The sequence below is a fragment of the Cherax quadricarinatus genome, chromosome 7 (assembly GCF_038502225.1).
Source record: "Cherax quadricarinatus isolate ZL_2023a chromosome 7, ASM3850222v1, whole genome shotgun sequence".
Classification (NCBI taxonomy): Eukaryota; Metazoa; Arthropoda; class Malacostraca; order Decapoda; family Parastacidae; genus Cherax; species Cherax quadricarinatus.
The window spans coordinates 58,676,709-58,695,037 of record NC_091298.1 but is presented as its reverse complement, the minus strand read 5'-3'; the positions used below and the strand labels follow the sequence as shown (position 1 = coordinate 58,695,037).

General features: G+C 39.5%; 1 protein-coding gene across 3 annotated transcripts in view; it reads right to left on the bottom strand.

Moving 5' to 3' along the window:
• The window catches only part of LOC128686874 (uncharacterized), a 102,395-nt gene that overhangs the window by 58,174 nt on the left and 25,892 nt on the right, over nucleotides 1-18,329 (bottom strand). For all 3 annotated transcript variants that reach the window (XM_070082522.1, XM_070082523.1, XM_070082524.1), the window contains exon 9: nucleotides 14,544-14,708. In XM_070082522.1, the coding sequence (XP_069938623.1) occupies nucleotides 14,544-14,708 (165 nt within the window). The remainder of the gene's footprint in view (nucleotides 1-14,543; nucleotides 14,709-18,329) is intronic.

Here is an 18,329-nt window from a genome sequence, read left to right as displayed (position 1 = left end):
CACTGGCTGGCTTGTAAACGCTAGCACCCACGGGGCAGCAGAGGCCACACGTGGGACACATCCCGGATGAATCGTGAGAAGCGAGTTTTTTTAGCGTGAGGCGAGGCAAAATTTTTGCGTTCATATGTATCGTATGGCAAATTTAACGTAACGTGATGCCATCGTAAGGCAGGGGTCCACTGTATATATTAAAAAAAGTGGTGTCAGTCTTATATTTTATTAATTTCTTTTCTTTCTAAAAACATGTTATACAATGAAATGTGGTAGAAAACAAAATAAAAGATGAACTTTTTTTTGTGTTAACTGCACTACTGTGTCTGATCACAAGAACACAGCATCACTCTTAGCTAAGATTTCAAACAGACAAGAATGAACTTCTTGTTTCAGATAGGGTGTAATTAAGCCCCTACACAAGATAATATCTAAAGAATAATCATACTCAATTTGCAGTTAAAAATGTAGAGGCAGCTGGCAGCCAATCTGCATACATAAATCAAATAAGAGTACGTACAGTGGAACCTTGGCTTACGAATTTAATCCAATCCATGACCTTGTTCATATGCTGAGTCAATTTTCCTCATTTAAATTAATTGAAATGGCATTAATCCGTTCCAGCGGAATTCCTGCTCTGAGGAGGCATGACAAAATACTTCAATATAATGCTAATATCAACTCTACAGCTTATTTATATATCACAGTTCATCTAATTTCACCATCACCAGCCCACCTTTCTGCCAATAGTCGCTTATATTTCACCCGAACTTCCTCCTCCCTTAGTTTATGCACTTTCACCTCCCTCTTACTTGTTGTTGCCATTTTCCTCTTATCCCGTCTACCTCTTACTCTAACTGTAGCTACAACTAGATAATGATCCGATATATCAGTTGCCCCTCTATAAATGTGTACATCCTGGAGCTTACCCATCAACCTTTTATCCACCAAAACATAATCTAACAAACTACTTTCATTACATGCTACATCATACCTTGTATATTTATTTATCCTCTTTTTCATAAAATATGTATTACGTACTACCAAACCTCTTTCTACACATAGCTCAATTAAAGGCTCCCCATTTTCGTTTACCCCTGGCACCCCAAATTTACCTACTACTCCCTCCACAACAATTTTACCCACTATAGCATTAAAATCCCCAACCACAAGTACTCTAACACTTGGTTCAAAACTCCCCACTCATTCACTCAACATTTCCCCAAATCTCTTTCTCTCCTCTATACTTCTCTATTTCCCAGGTGCATATATGCTTTCTATAACCCACTTTTCACATCCAACCTTTATTTTACTCCACATATATTTATAGTTCCTCCTTTCCTGCCATAGCTTATCCTTCAACATTATTGCTACTCCTCCTTTAGCTCTAACTCTATTAGAAACCCCGGACCTAATCCCATTTATTCCTCTCCACTGAAACTCACCCACTCCCTTCAACCTTGTTTCACTTAAAGCCAGGACATCCAGCTTCTTCTCATTCATAGCATCCACAATCATCTCTTTCTTATCATTTGCACAACATCCACGCACATTCAGACTTCTCACTTTGACAATTTTCTTCTTATTCTTTTTAGTAATTATTACAGGAAAAGGGGTTACTAGCCCATTGTTCCTGGCATTTTAGTTGACTTTCACAACACGCATGGCTTACGGAGGAAAGATTCTTATTCTACTTCCCCATGGATATAAAAGGAAAAGTAATTAGAACTAGAACTATGATAAAATCAAAGAAAACTCAGATGAGCGAGTATAAATAAACGTGTAGTATGACCTAAGTGTAAGTAGAAGTAGCAAGACGTACCTGTAATCTTGCATATTTATGAGACAGACAAAAGACACCAGCAATCCTACCATCATGTAAAACAATTACAGGCTTTCGTTTTACACTCACTTGGCAGAACGGCAGTACCTCCCTGGGTGGTTGCTGTCTACCAACCTACTACCTAATACAGTGGACCCCCGCTTAACGATCACCTCCCAATGCGACCAATTATATAAGTGTATTTATGTAAGTGCATTTGTACGTGCATGTTTGGGGGTCTGAAATGGACTAATCTACTTCACAATATTCCTTATGGGAACAAATTCGGTCAGTAGTGGCACCTGAACATACTTCTGGAATGAAAAAATATCGTTAACCGGGGGTCCACTGTATTATTATTATTAATTTAGGGAAGTGGAGCACAGATCCAATTCCCTTGATCAAAAGCCCCTCACCAAGGAAGCTCCCTTGAGGGGGAAGTTCGCATCCTGAAATTTCTTTCATATCCGGAAGCAAAAAATCGATCGAGTGACTGTTTGTATCCTGAAAAATTTGCATGTTGGGGCATTCGTAAGCCGAGGCTCCACTGAATTATACAGCATGTTATTGCTATATTTGTAGCATAATTATGTCTAGAAGGCTACAATATTGGATGAAATAATTTTCATATAGCAGGAACCTATATCAGTAATCCATTTAATTTTTAATATTAAGGCAGTGGTACCTAAGCAAGTAGAATTCCAAGATATATTTGATTTAAGGACCAACTTAATTTTTGCAGACAAACATAAGAACATAAGAAAGGAGGAACACTGCAGCAGGCCTGTTCTCCCATACTAGGCATGTCCTTTACAATCCATCCCACTAACAAAACATTTGCGCATTTGTAAAGGAGGTGTTGTGGGCGAGGGGTTTGGACTTCCAGCAAGCATGCGTGAGCATGTTAGATAGGAGTGAATGGAGACAAATGGTATTTGGGACCTGACGATCTGTTGGAGAGTGAGCAGGGTAATATTTAGTGAAGGGATTCAGGGGAACCGGTTATTTTATATAACAGGACTTGAGTCCTGGAAATGGGAAGTACAATGTCTGCACTCTAAAGGAGGGGTTTGGGATATTGGCAGTTTGGAGAGATATATTGTGTATTTTTATACATATATACTTCTAAGCTGTTGTATTCTGGGCACCTCTGCAAAAACGTGATTATGTGTGAGGTGAAAGTGTTGAATGATGATGAAAGTATTTTCTTTTTGGGGATTTTTCTTTCTCTTTGGGTCACCCTGCCTCGGTGGGAGATGGCCGACTTGCTGGTAAAAAAAAAAAAAAAAAAAAAAAAAACTCTATCCACTCATACGCAAGTCCCACTCAAATCCAACCCCTCTCACTCACGTATTTATCCAACCTAAATTTGAAACTACCCAAGGTTTTACCCTCAATAACCCAACTAGGTAGACTGTTCCACTCATCAACTACCCTATTTCCAAACCAATAGTTTCCTACATCCTTTCTAAATCTAAACTTGTCTAATTTGAATCCATTACTGCGGGTTCTCTCCTGGAGAGACATCCTCAAGACCTTATTTATATCCCATTATTAATACTCATCTTCCACTCTCCCCTCATTCTTCGTCTAACAAGTGAATGTAATTTAAGGGTCTTCAATCTTTCTTCATAAGGAAGATTTCTAATGCTATGTATTAATTTAGTCATTCTACGCTGAATGTTTTCTAACGAATTTATGTCCATTCTGTAATATGGAGACCAGAACATAGCTGCATAATCTAGGTGAGGCCTTACTAATGATGTATAAAGCTGAAGTATAACCGCTGGACTTCTGTTGCTTACACTTCTTGATATAAATCCCAGCAATCTATTTGCCTTATTACGCACGCTTAGGCACTGCTGTCTTGGTTTAAGATTGCTGCTTACCATAACCCCCAAACCCTTTTCGTATTCTACATGGCTAAGTTCAACATTATTAAGCTGGTAGGTGCTAGGGTTATGGACATTTCCGAGCTTTAGAACTTAACATTTATCTACACTGAACTGCATCTGCCACTTTTCTGATCACGAATTGAGTTTGTCTAAATTCTCCTGAGGTTGTGAGACATCAAAGTCTGAATAGATTATCCTACCTATCTTCGTGTCATCAGCAAATTTGCTTATTATTTTTTTTTTTTTATTATCACAATGGCCGATTCCCAATAAGGTAGGGTGGCCCGAAAAAGAAAAACTTTCACCATCATTCACTCCATCACTGTCTTGCCAGGAGGGTGCTTTACACTACAGTTTTTAAACTGCAACATTAACACCCCTCCTTCAGAGTGCAGGCACTGTACTTCCCATCTCCAGGACTCAAGTCTGGCCTGCTGGTTTCCCTGAACCCCTTCATAAATGTTACTTTGCTCACACTCCAACAGCACGTCAAGTATTAAAAACCATTTGTCTCCATTCACTCCTATCAAACACGCTCACGCATGCCTGCTGCAAGTCCAAGCCCCTCGCACACAAAACCTCCTTTACCCCCTCCCTCCAACCTTTCCTAGGCCGACCCCTACCCCGCCTTCCTTCCACTACAGACTGATACACTTTTGAAGTCACTCTGTTTTGCTCCATTCTCTCTACATGTCTGAACCACCTCAACAACCCTTCATCAGCCCTCTGGACAACAGTTTTGGTAATCCCGCACCTCCTCCTAACTTCCAAACTACGAATTCTCTGCATTATATTCACACCACACACTGCCCTCAGACATGACATCTCCACTGCCTCCAGCCTTCTCCTCGCTGCAACATTCATCACCCATGCTTCACACCCATATACGAGCGTTGGTAAAACTATACTCTCATACATTCCCCTCTTTGCCTCCAAGGACAAAGTTCTTTGTCTCCACAGACTCCTAAGTGCACCGCTCACCCTTTTCCCCTCATCAATTCTATGATTCACCTCATCTTTCATAGACCCATCCACTGACACGTCCACTCCCAAATATCTGAATACATTCACCTCATCCATACTCTCTCCCTCCAATCTGATATCCAATCTTTCATTACCTATCTTTTTATCCTCATAACCTTACTCTTTCCTGTATTCACTTTTAATTTTCTTCTTTTGCACACCCTACCACATTCATCCACCGATCTCTGCAACTTCTCTTCAGAATCTCCCAAGAGCACAGTGTCTTCAGCAAAGAGCAACTGTGACAACTCCCACTTCATGTGTGATTCTTTATCTTTTAACTCCACGCCTCTTGCCAAGACCCTCGCATTTACTTCTCTTACAACCCCATCTATAAATATATTAAACAACCACGGTGACATCACACATCCTTGTCTAAGGCCTACTTTTACTGGGAAATAATTTCCCTCTTTCCTACACACTCTAACTTGAGCCTCACTATCCTCGTAAAAACTCTTCACTGCTTTCAGTAACCTACCTCCTACACATACACCTGCAATATCTGCCACATTGCCCCCCTATCCACCCTGTCATAGGCCTTTTCCAAATCCATAAATGCCACAAATACCTCTTTAGCCTTATCTAAATACTGTTCACTTATATGTTTCACTGTAAACACCTGGTCCACACACCCCCTACCTTTCCTATAGCCTCCTTGTTCATCTGCTATCCTATTCTCCGTCTTACTCATAATTCTTTCAATAATAACTCTACCATACACTTTACCAGGTATACTCAACAGACTTATCCCCCTATAATTTTTGCACTCTCTTTTGTCCCCTTTGCCTTTATACAAACGAACTATGCATGCTCTCTGCCAATCCCTAGGTACCTTACCCTCTTCCATACATTTATTAAATAATTGCACCAACCACTCCAAAACTATATCCCCACCTGCTTTTAATATTTCTATCTTTATCCCATCAATCCCGGCTGCCTTACCCCCTTTCATTTTACCTACTGCCTCACGAACTTCCCCCACACTCACAACTGGCTCTTCCTCACTCCTACAAGATGTTATTCCTCCTTGCCCTATACACGAAATCACAGCTTCCCTATCTTCATCAACATTTAACAATTCCTCAGAATATTCCCTCCATCTTCCCAATACCTCTAACTCTCCATTTAATAACTCTCCTCTCCTATTTTTAACTGACAAATCCATTTGTTCTCTAGGCTTCCTTAACTTGTTAATCTCACTCCAAAACTTTTTCTTATTTTCAACAAAATTTGTTGATAACATCTCACCCACTCTCTCATTTGCTCTCTTTTTACATTGCTTCACCACTCTCTTAACCTCTCTCTTTTTCTCCATATACTCTTCCCTCCTTGCATCACTTCTACTTTGTAAAAACTTCTCATATGCTAACTTTTTCTCCCTTACTACTCTCTTTACATCATCATTCCACCAATCGCTCCTCTTCCCTCCCGCACCCACCTTCCTGTAACCACAAACTTCTGCTGAACACTCCAACACTACATTTTTAAACCTACCCCATACCTCTTCGACCCCATTGCCTATGCTCTCATTAGCCCATTTATCCTCCAATAGCTGTTTATATCTTACCCTAACTGCCTCCTCTTTTAGTTAATAAACCTTCACCTCTCTCTTCCCTGATGCTTCTATTCTCCTTGTATCCCATCTACCTTTTACTCTCAGTGTAGCTACAACTAGAAAGTGTAAAGTAAAAGGACACAAGTGCAACTAATGTGACATTTATCGTGGCAACGTTTCGCTCTCCAGGAGCTTTATCAAGCCATTACATCAAGGCTTGATAAAGCTCCTGTAGAGCGAAACATTGCCACAATAAATGTCACATTAGTTGCACTTGTGTCCATTTACTTTACATATTGTCGGTAATTCTACCAACTTTATTACAACTAGAAAGTGATCTGATATATCTGTGGCCCCTCTATAAACATGTAAATCCTGAAGTCTACTCAACAGTCTTTTATCTACCAATACATAATCCAACAAACTACTGTCATTTCGCCCTACATCATATCTTGTATACTTATTTATCCTCTTTTTCTTAAAATATGTATTACCTATAACTAAACCCCTTTCTATACAAAGTTCAATCAAAGGGCTCCCATTTTCATTTACACCTGGCACCCCTAACTTACCTACCACACCCTCTCTAAAAGTTTCTCCTACTTTAGCATGTCACTAGTAATTCCCTTGTCAAGGTTGTTTATCTTATTTATTATTATCACACTGGCCGATTCCCACCAAGGCAGGGTGGCACGAAAAAGAAAAACTTTGACCATCATTCACTCCATCACTGTCTTGCCAGAAGGGTGCTTTACACTACAGTTTTTAAACTGCAACATTAACACCCCTCCTTCAGAGTGCAGGCACTGTACTTCCCATCTCCAGGACTCAAGTCCGGCCTGCCGGTTTCCCTGAATCCCTTCATAAATGTTACTTTGCTCACACTCCAACAGCACATCAAGTATTAAAAACCATTTGTCTCCATTCACTCCTATCAAACACGCTCACGCATGCCTGCTGGAAGTCCAAGCCCCTCGCACACAAAACCTCCTTTACCCCCTCCCTCCAACCCTTCCTAGGCCGACCCCTACCCCGCCTTCCTTCCACTACACACTGATACACTCTTGAAGTCATTCTGTTTCGCTCCATTCTCTCTACATGTCCGAACCACCTCAACAACCCTTCCTCAGCCCTCTGGACAACAGTTTTGGTAATCCCGCACCTCCTCCTAACTTCCAAACTACGAATTCTCTGCATTATATTCACACCACACATTGCCCTCAGACATGACATCTCCACTGCCTCCAGCCTTCTCCTCGCTGCAACATTCATCACCCACGCTTCACACCCATATAAGAGCGTTGGTAAAACTATACTCTCATACATTCCCCTCTTTGCCTCCAAGGACAAAGTTCTTTGTCTCCACAGACTCCTAAGTGCACCACTCACTCTTTTTCCCTCATCAATTCTATGATTCACCTCATCTTTCATAGACCCATCCGCTGACACGTCCACTCCCAAATATCTGAATACATTCACCTCCTCCATACTCTCTCCCTCCAATCTGATATTCAATCTTTCATCACCTAATCTTTTTGTTATCCTCATAACCTTACTCTTTCCTGTATTCACCTTTAATTTTCTTCTTTTGCACACCCTACCAAATTCATCCACCAATCTCTGCAGCTTCTCTTCAGAATCTCCCAAGAGCACAGTGTCATCAGCAGAGAGCAGCTGTGATAACTCCCACTTTGTGTGTGATTCTTTATCTTTTAACTCCACGCCTCTTGCCAAGACCCTCGCATTTACTTCTCTTACAACCCCATCTATAAATATATTAAACAACCACGGTGACATCACACATCCTTGTCTAAGGCCTACTTTTACTGGGAAAAAATTTCCCTCTTTCCTACATACTCTAACTTGAGCCTCACTATCCTCGTAAAAACTCTTCACTGCTTTTTACGAGGATAGTGAGGCTCAAGTTAGAGTATGTAGGAAAGAGGGAAATTTTTTTCCCAGTAAAAGTAGGCCTTAGACAAGGATGTGTGATGTCACCGTGGTTGTTTAATATATTTATAGATGGGGTTGTAAGAGAAGTAAATACGAGGGTCTTGGCAAGAGGCGTGGAGTTAAAAGATAAAGAATCACACACAAAGTGGGAGTTGTCACAGCTGCTCTTTGCTGATGACACTGTGCTCTTGGGAGATTCTGAAGAGAAGCTGGAGAGATTGGTGGATGAATTTGGTAGGGTGTGCAAAAGAAGAAAATTAAAGGTGAATACAGGAAAGGTTGTTTATATATATTATAAACAACAATGGGCCTAAAACTGATCCCTGCGGAATGCCACTAGTTACAGATCCCCACTCAGATTTAACCCCATTCATGCACACTCTCTGCTTCCTATTAGTGACCCATGTCTCGATCCATGACAGCATTTTTCCCCCAATGCCATGAGCAGCCACTTTCTTCAATAGTCTCTGATGTGGTACTCTATCAAAAGCCTTACTATAATCTAAATAAACAATATCAAATTCTTTATCCTGATCAACGGCCTCAAAAGCTTTGCTGAAGAAGGTTAATAAATTAGTTAGGCAGGAACGGCCCCTGGTGAAACCCTGTTGAGTATCATTAATCAAATTATGCCTATCGAGATGGTTTCTTATATTATCAGCTATAATTGACTCTAGTAATTTGCCTACAATTGAGGTTAGGCTTATTGGGCGGTAATTTGTCTGTAACAACTTGTCCCCTGTTTTAAAATTAGGAATTACATTAGCCTTCTTCCACATATCAGGCACTACACCTGTTTGAAGAGATAAATTAAAAATATTAGTTAAAGGTTCACAGAGTTCCATTTTACACTCTTAAAGAACCCTTGAAAAAAGTTCATCAGGGCCCAGGGATTTATTTTGATTTAACCGGTCTATCTGTTTGATAACCATTTCGCTAGTGACTATGGTATTGCATAATTTATCATCTTCAAGCCCACTATAAAAATTAATTACTGGGATATTGTCAGTGTCTTCCTGAGTGAAAACCGAGAGAAAATAATTATTAAGAATAGAGCACATTTCATTCTCCTTGTCAGTGAGATGCCCAGAGTTATTTTTAAGGGAACCTATCTTATCTCTAACTTTTGTTCTATAAACCTGGAAAAAACTTTTTGGGTTAGTTTTTGAATCCCTAGCAACTTTAATTTCATAGTCCCGTTTAGCTTTTCTTATCCTCTTAATGTCAATATACTGATTCATAAGATGACCCTCACCTCTTTTGATACGCCTATAAATTCCTTTCTTCTGTCCTAAAAGATATTTGAGCCTATTATTCATCCATTTGGGGTCATTTCTATTCGATCTAATTTCCTTGTATGGGATAAATGCCCTTTGGGCAGCATGTATTGTGTTAAGAAAGCTATCATACTGATAGCTCTCTTCGTTACTCCAGTCCACAGATGATAAGTGTTCTCTAAGCCCACTGTAATCTCCTAAGTGAAAATCTGGGACCATTACTGAATTATCCCTACTATCATACTTCCATTCAATGCAAAAGGTAATTGATTTGTGATTGCTTGTTCCGAGTTCCTCTGTAATTTCTAAATTATTAACAAGAGTTTCCTTATTTGCCAGAACCAAATCAAGCAGGTTATTTCCCCTTGTAGTATATGTAGCTGATCCAATGTCAAAAATGTTCAGGCCTTTATTGGACTGCTGGTAGAATGTACACTTCTGTCAATATGTATTCAGATGTCCAACCAATAACAGTAGCAGTAGTAGTTGTAGCAATAGTAATAGCAGCAGTAATAGTAGTAATAGAGGTAGTAGCATCAGAAACAGCAGGTAAAGCTTTTTGCTGTTGTTTATTGTTCTTGATGCAGTTGTTGTAGTAGTAGTTAAATTTTTGGGGATGCATACATACAACACTTGGGAAACACAAGATAATCAGATTTAATCCAAGAAAGAGGAAAGAAGCTCTGATTCTTTAGATTAAAAGTCATCACCAGATTCAAGGTTGCTCTATGTAAGTAAAAAGATCTCAGTAAATAAAGGAGAATGGGGTATCGCACAGCTAATGCTACAGAGCTAAGATAGACCCCTTACAGCACTTTCCAGGGCAAGAGATACTAGCTAATAATACTTCTAGGTAGTAGGTTGGTAGACAGCAACCGCCCAGGGAGGTACTACCGTCCTGCCAAGTGAGTGTAAAACGAAAGCCTGTAATTGTTTTACATGATGGTAGGATTGCTGGTGTCCTTTTGTCTGTTTCATAAATATGCAAGATTACAGGTATGTCTTGCTACTTCTACTTACACTTAGGTCACACTACACATTTATTTATACACGCTCATCTGACTTTTCTTTGATTTTATCTTAATAGTTCTTGGTCTTATTAATTTTCCTTTTATATCCATGGGGAAGTGGAATAAGAATCTTTCCTCCGTAAGCCATGCGTGTTGTAAAAGTCAACTAAAATGCCGGGAACAATGGGTTAGTAAACCCTTTTCCTGTAATAACTACTAAAAAGAATAAGAAGAAGAAAATTGTCAAAGTGGAAAGTCTGAATGTGCGTGGATGTTGTGCAAATGATAAGAAAGAGATGATTGTGGATGTTATGAATGAGAAGAAGCTGGATGTCCTGGCTTTAAGTGAAACAAAGCTGAAGGGGGTGGGAGAGTTTCAATGGAGAGGAATAAATGGGATTAGGTCAGGGGTTTCAAATAGAGTTAGAGCTAAAGAAGGAGTAGCAATAATGTTGAAGGATAAGCTATGGCAGGAAAAGAGGGACTATAAATGTATTAATTCAAGGATTATGTGGAGTAAAATAAAGATTGGATGAGAAAAGTGGGTTATAATAAGCGTGTATGCACCTGGAGAAGAGAGAAGTGTAGAGGAGAGAGAGAGATTTTGGGAAATGTTGAGTGAATGCATGGGGAGTTTTGAATCAACTGTGAGAGTAATGGTGGTGGGGGATTTCAATGCTAAAGTGAGTAAAAATGTTATGGAGGAAGTAGTGGGTAAATTTGGGGTGCCAGGGGTAAATGTAAATGGGGAGCCTTTAATTGAGCTATGTGTACAAAGAGATTTGGTAATAAGTAATACATATTTTATGAAAAAAAGGATAAATAAATATACAACGTATGATGTAGCACGTAATGAAAGTAGTTTATTAGATTATGTATTGGTGGATAAAAGGTTGATGGGTAGGCTCCAGGATGTACATGTTTATAGAGGGGCAACTGATATATCGGATCATTATTTAGTTGTAGCTACAGTTAGAGTAAGAAGTAGATGGGAAAAGAGGAAGGTGTCAACAACAAGTAAGAGAGAGGTAAAAGTGTATAAACTAAGGGAGGAGGAAGTTCGGGTGAGATATAAGCTACTATTGGCAGAAAGGTGGGCTAGTGCAAAGATGAGTAGTGGGGGGGTTGAAGAGGGTTGGATGAGTTTTAAAAATGCAGTATTAGAATGTGGGGCAGAAGTTTGTGGTTATAGGAGGGTGGGGGCAGGAGGAAAGAGGAGTGATTGGTGGAATGATGAAGTAAAGGGTGTGATAAAAGAGAAAAAGGTAGCTTATGAAAGGTTTTTACAAAGCAAAAGTGTTATAAGAAGAGCAGAGTATATGGAGAGTAAAAGAAAGGTAAAGAGAGTGCAAAAGGAGAGCAGATGATAGAGTGGGAGAGGCACTGTCAAGAAATTTTAATGAAAATAAGAAAAAATTTTGGAGAGAGTTAAACAAGTTAAGAAAGCCTAGGGAAAGTATGGATTTGTCAGTTAAAAACAGAGTAGGGGAGTTAGTAGATGGGGAGATGGAGGTATTAGGTAGATGGCGAGAATATTTTGAGGAACTTTTAAATGTTAAGGAAGAAACAGAGGCAGTAATTTCATGCACTGGTCAGGGAGAGATGGAGGTATTAGGTAGATGGCGAGAATATTTTGAGGAACTTTTAAATGTTAAGGAAGAAACAGAGGCAGTAATTTCATGCACTGGTCAGGGAGGTATACCATCTTTTAGGAGTGAAGAAGAGCAGAATGTAAGTGTGGGGGAGGTACGTGAGGCATTATGTAGAATGAAAGGGGGTAAAGCAGGTGGAACTGATGGGATCATGACAGAAATGTTAAAAGCAGGGGAGGATATAGTGTTGGAGCAGTTGGTACTTTTGTTTAATAAATGTATGAAAGAGGGGAAGGTACCTAGGGATTGGCGGAGAGCATGTATAGTCCCTTTATATAAAGGGAAAGGGGACAAAAGAGACTGTAAAAATTATAGAGGAATAAGTTTACTGAGTATACCAGGAAAAGTGTACGGTAGAGTTATAATTGAAAGAATTAGAGGTAAGACAGAATGTAGAATTGCGGATGAGCAAGGAGGTTTCAGAGTGGGTAGGGGATGTGTAGATCAAGTGTTTACATTGAAGCATGTATGTGAACAGTATTTAAATAAAGGTAGGGAAGTTTTTATTGCATTTATGGATTTAGAAAAGGCATATGATAGAGTGGATAGAGGAGCAATGTGGCAGATGTTGCAAGTATATAGAATAGGTGGTAAGTTATTAAATACTGTAAAGAGTTTTTATGAGAATAGTGAGGCTCAGGTTAGGGTGTGTAGAAGAGAGGGAGACTGCTTCCCAGTAAAAGTAGGTCTTAGACAGGGATGTGTAATGTCACCATGGTTGTTTAAAATATTTATAGATGGGGTTGTAAAGGAAGTAAATGCTAGGGTGTTCGGGAGAGGGGTGGGATTAAATTTTGGGGAATCAAATTCAAAATGGGAATTGACACAGTTACTTTTTGCTGATGATACTGTGCTTATGGGAGATTCTAAAGAAAAATTGCGAAGGTTAGTGGATGAGTTTGGGAATGTGTGTAAAGGTAGAAAGTTGAAAGTGAACACAGAAAAGAGTAAGGTGATGAGGGTATCAAATGATTTAGATAAAGAAAAATTGGATATCAAATTGGGGAGGAGGAGTATGGAAGAAGTGAATGTTTTCAGATACTTGGGAGTTGACGTGTCGGCGGATGGATTTATGAAGGAAGAGGTTAATCATAGAATTGATGAGGGAAAAAAGGTGAGTGGTGCGTTGAGGTATATGTGGAGTCAAAAAACGTTACCTATGGAGGCAAAGAAGGGATTGTATAAAAGTATAGTAGTACCAACACTCTTATATGGGTATGAAGCTTGGGTGGTAAAAGCAGCAGCGAGGAGACGGTTGGAGGCAGTGGAGATGTCCTATTTAAGGGCAATGTGTGGTGTAAATATTATGCAGAAAATTCGGAGTGTGGAAATTAGGAAAAGGTGTGGAGTTAATAAAAGTATTAGTCAGAGGGCAGAAGAGGGGTTGTTGAGGTGGTTTGGTCATTTAGAGAGAATGGATCAAAGTAGAATGACATGGAAAGCATATAAATCTATAGGGGAAGGAAGGAGGGGTAGGGGTCGTCCTCGAAAGGGTTGGAGAGAGGGGGTAAAGGAGGTTTTGTGGGCAAGGGGCTTGGACTTCCAGCAAGAGTGTGTGAGCGTGTTAGATAGGAATGAATGGGGACGAATGGTACTTGGGACCTGACGATCTGTTGGAGTGTGAGCAGGGTAATATTTAGTGAAGGGATTCAGGGAAACCGGTTATTTTCATATAGTCGGACTTAAGTCCTGGAAATGGGAAGTACAATGTCTGCACTTTAAAGGAGGGGTTTGGGATATTGGCAGTTTGGAGGGATATGTTGTGTATCTTTATATGTGTATGCTTCTAAACTGTTGTATTCTGAGCACCTCTGCAAAAACAGTGATAATGTGTGAGTGCGGTGAAAGTGTTGAATGATGATGAAATATTTTCTTTTTGGGGATTTTCTTTCTTTTTTGGGTCACCCTGCCTCGGTGGGAGACGGCCGACTTGTTGAAAAAAAAAAAAAATACTTCCATCAAGAATTCAAGTTATAAGATAGGAGTAAGTGGAGGCAAATGGTTCTTAGGACCTGATGAGCTGTTGGAGTGTGAATAAGGTAACATTTTTGTGAAGGGATTCAGGGAAACCGGTTAGCCAGTCTTGAGTCTTGGAGGTGGAAGGTACAGAGCTTGCACTCTAAAGGAGGGTAAGGGATATTTGCTGTCTGAAGGGACATCTGAATTGTTGTATCTGCAAGAGTGATAGTGTGAATGATGGTGAGTGTTTCTTTTTTGGGTCACCCTATCTTGGTGGGAGACAGCCAGTGTGTTAACAAAAATGATTAGAATATGCAAAATTTATTAAACATGAAAACTGTTAATACATCAACCATTTATTAATCTAGTTAAGAGATTTTTTAAATTCCAAGTCAAATTAACACACCTATGAGAATGTCTCGATCGTGCCCTCATACCAAAAGGCCCCCTCTGCAGTCGTGCAACTGTTCTAGGACTAGTTCGGGACCAATGGCGAATCAGTGGCAAAGATTGTGGGCTGACACTAGGTCCTAGGCAGACAGGCACCTGGGGATCATCATCACCTCCACTCCTGTATAGGCAACAATAGTGTTATGCTAGTGAGAATCACAAAATAGATACTATCATACAATACTGCAATCCATATCATTACTTAAATTTTTTTTCACATATATGGGATACAATGGTAGAAAAGCCCTTGAAACTGACCACAGTTATTGTCCCAACTAGAGAAAATTTTAATTAGAGGAGGAAGTGGGAAAAGAGTATGAGGCAGTGGGTAGAATGGGATTAAAGGAGGAGGTTAACCCTTTCTGTGTTGAGGGACCCTAAATTAAATGTCGCTTCTGTGCTCCAATTAAAAAAAAAAAATTGGAAAATGAAGAGCTCATTTTTCTGTTGGTAATAAACAGAATTAAAATTGGATCAATACTTACAGAGATGTTATAATTTGCATGTAGATATACTTAAAGAACAGTAAAAAGGTTAAAGGTAGGTAGTTGATGTGTTTGTCCAGTTTTGCATGAAAGAGAGGAAGGTACCAAAGGATTGGCAGAGAGCATGCATAGTTCTCTTGTATAGGGAAAAAGAGAGGAAGTAAGATTTTTATGAGTATTTAGCCTGTAAAGTATACCAAGTTTAAGACAGAAAGGAGGATTGCAAAGGAGCACGGAGAAATTAAGAAGTGTAGGGGATATGTAGACTAAGGGTTTACATTGAAGCAAATTAGTGAGCAGTACTTATATAAGGGTAAAGAGATGTTACATTCATGGATTTAGAAAAGTCATATGAAAGTGGATAGGTGAGCCATGTGGTAGATGTTGCAAGTGTATGGAATAGGGGGTAGGTTACTAAAAGCAGTTAAGAGTTTTTGTGTGGATAGTGAGGCACAGGTTAGGGTATGTAGGAAAGAGGGAGACTATTTCAGAGTGAATGCTTGATGACACAATGGATGTTTAACAAATTTATAGACGAGGTTATAAAAGAGGAGAATGACAAGATGTTAGGAACAGGTATATAATTAAAAGATGTGGGATCCAATAAAACTCTTGAGAGTTATCACAGTTGCTTCCTGTTGATGACATTGCTTTTGGGAAATTGTAAAGCCAAGTTTCAAAGGTTGGTGAACGAGTTTGGGAGGGTTTGTAAAAAAAGGAAATTAAAAGTGAGCATAGAAAAAGAGCAAAATGATGAGAGTAACACAAAAAGTCTAAAAAGTGGACATATCAGTGGATGGGTCAATGAAAGACAAGGTGAATCACAGAACAGATGAGGGAAGGAGGAAGGTGCGTGATGTTTTGAAGTGTCTTTGGAAAGAAAAGTAGCTATACTGAGGCAAAAAAAGCAAATGTACCAGATTATATGGTTGTGAGGCATGATTTTTTAAAACTGCAGTGACAAGGCTGAAGGCAGTGGAGATGTCATGTTTGAGATCAACATTCAGAATGAATTTCATTCAAAGAATTCAGAGTGTAAAAATTAAAAGGTGAAGTGGGGCCACTAAGGGTGAAGTTTAGACCTGAAGAATGGAAGGAGGGATAGGATGACAGAGGATGCATAAATCTTGGAGTGAAAGAGTTTTAGGGGCTTGTAAATCCAGCAGACTTATGCACTTATGCAAGTGTGTTAGGTAGGAGTGAATGAAGACAAGAGGTTTTTAAGGACATTTTGTTGAAATGTGAGCAAGGTAACTTTAATGACTGGATTCACAGAATCCAGTTAGCCAGACCCATATCTTCCTCTTGCAATCTATTCCATTCTTGCAACACTATTTACAAAGAAAAATTCCCAATATCCCATCAGCTCCATTTTTTGGTAATTAACAACTGTGGTCTCTTATTACTAAAAAATCTTCTTTATCTATTCTGTAATATTTTATGACCCAATATGTTATCTCCTATTTTCCTCACATTAGGAAACATGAGCATCTCTATTATTTTCAGCCTTTCATTATAATTTTTTTTTTAGTTCTGGGATCCATTTTGAAGCTTTTTTTTGGGGGGGGGGCACTTTTACTAATTGATCAAGATGTTTGACTAGTAAAGACAATGGAACTCTCACTTCCCATTAGAAGTTATGAAGAGGAAAATGGTAACATGAACACCAGAGATGACAATCTCCTAAGTGTGGAAGATTACAAATATAAACATATATACAGTGTGCATAGTATACACAATAAATTAATATATCTATTTTTGCAGGTGTAGGGTATAGGAGGTAGTTTACTGAAAGCAGTGAAAAGTTTTTATGAGGATAGTGAGGCTCAGGTTAGAGTATGTAGGAGAGAGGGAGATTATTTCCCAGTAAAAGTAGGCCTTACACAAGGATGTGTGATGTCTCCATGGTTGTTCAATATATTTATAGACGGGGTTGTAAGAAAAATGAATGCAAGGGTCTTGGCAAGAGGTGTGAAATTAAAAGATAAAGAATCAAACACAAGAGATTCTGAAGAGAAGTTGCAGAGGTTGGAGGATAAATTTGGTAGGGTACGTAAAAGGAGAAAATTAAAAGTGAATATAGGAGAGTAAGGTGATGAGGATCACAAAAAAGATTAGGTTACGTAAGACTGGATATCAGATTGGGGGGAGAGAGTATGGAGGAGGTGAATGTATTCAGATATTTAGGAGTGGACATGTCAGCAGATGAGTCTATGAAGGATGAGGTGAATCACAGAATTGATAAGGGGAAAACGGTGAGTGGTGCACTTAGGAGTCTGTGTAGACAAAGCAATTTGTCCTTGGAAGGGAAAAGGGGAATGTATGAGAGTATAGTTATACCAACACTCCTATATGGGTGTGAAGCATGGGTGATGAATGTTGCAATGACGAGAAGGCTAGAGGCAGTGGAGATGTTATGTCTCAGGGCAGTGTGTGGTGTGAATATAATGCAGAGAATTCGTAATTTGGAAATTAGGAGGAGGTGCGGGATTACCAAAACTATTATCTAGAGGGCTTAGGAGGGGTTGTTGAGGTGGTTCGGACATGTACAGTGGAGCCCCGCATAGCGACTTTAATCCGTGCAAGAGGGCTCATTGTTATGCGAAATGATCGGTATGCAAATGAATTTTCCCCATAAGAAATAATGGAAATCAAATTAATCCGTGCAAGACACCCAAAAGTATGAAAAAAAAATTTTTACCACATGAAATATACATTTTCCTACACACAAAGAGAAGGATACATGCACAATAGTAGAGTAGTACATGCACAATATATATTGTGCCTGTACTACTCTACTAAATGAAGAATAAATGACACTTACCTTTATTGAAGATGCAGCAATGACTGATGAGACACTGTGTCCTGGGAGTGCCTTTTCCTCCTGAGTACTGTAGGTCCTGTTTGGCATTTTCTTCCAGAACAGGCCTTATCACACTGTGTATGCCACTACGATTCTTAAATCTCTCAAACCAACCTTTGCTGGCTTTAAATTCACCAATATGAGCACTAGTTCCAGGCATTTTTCCCTGTTCACCTGGGTGTTAGTCGACTGGTGTGGGTTGCATCCTGGGAGACAAGATTAAGGACCCCAATGGAAATAAGTTAGACAGTCTTCGATGACACTGACTTTTTTGGGTTATCCTGAGTGGCAAATCCTCTGGGGTTGTTTCTTGGTATTCTCAATAAGCCACACCAACAACGGTGCTACAGCAGCAGCAGCAGCTGACAGTGCTACAGCAGCAGCAGCAGCTGAC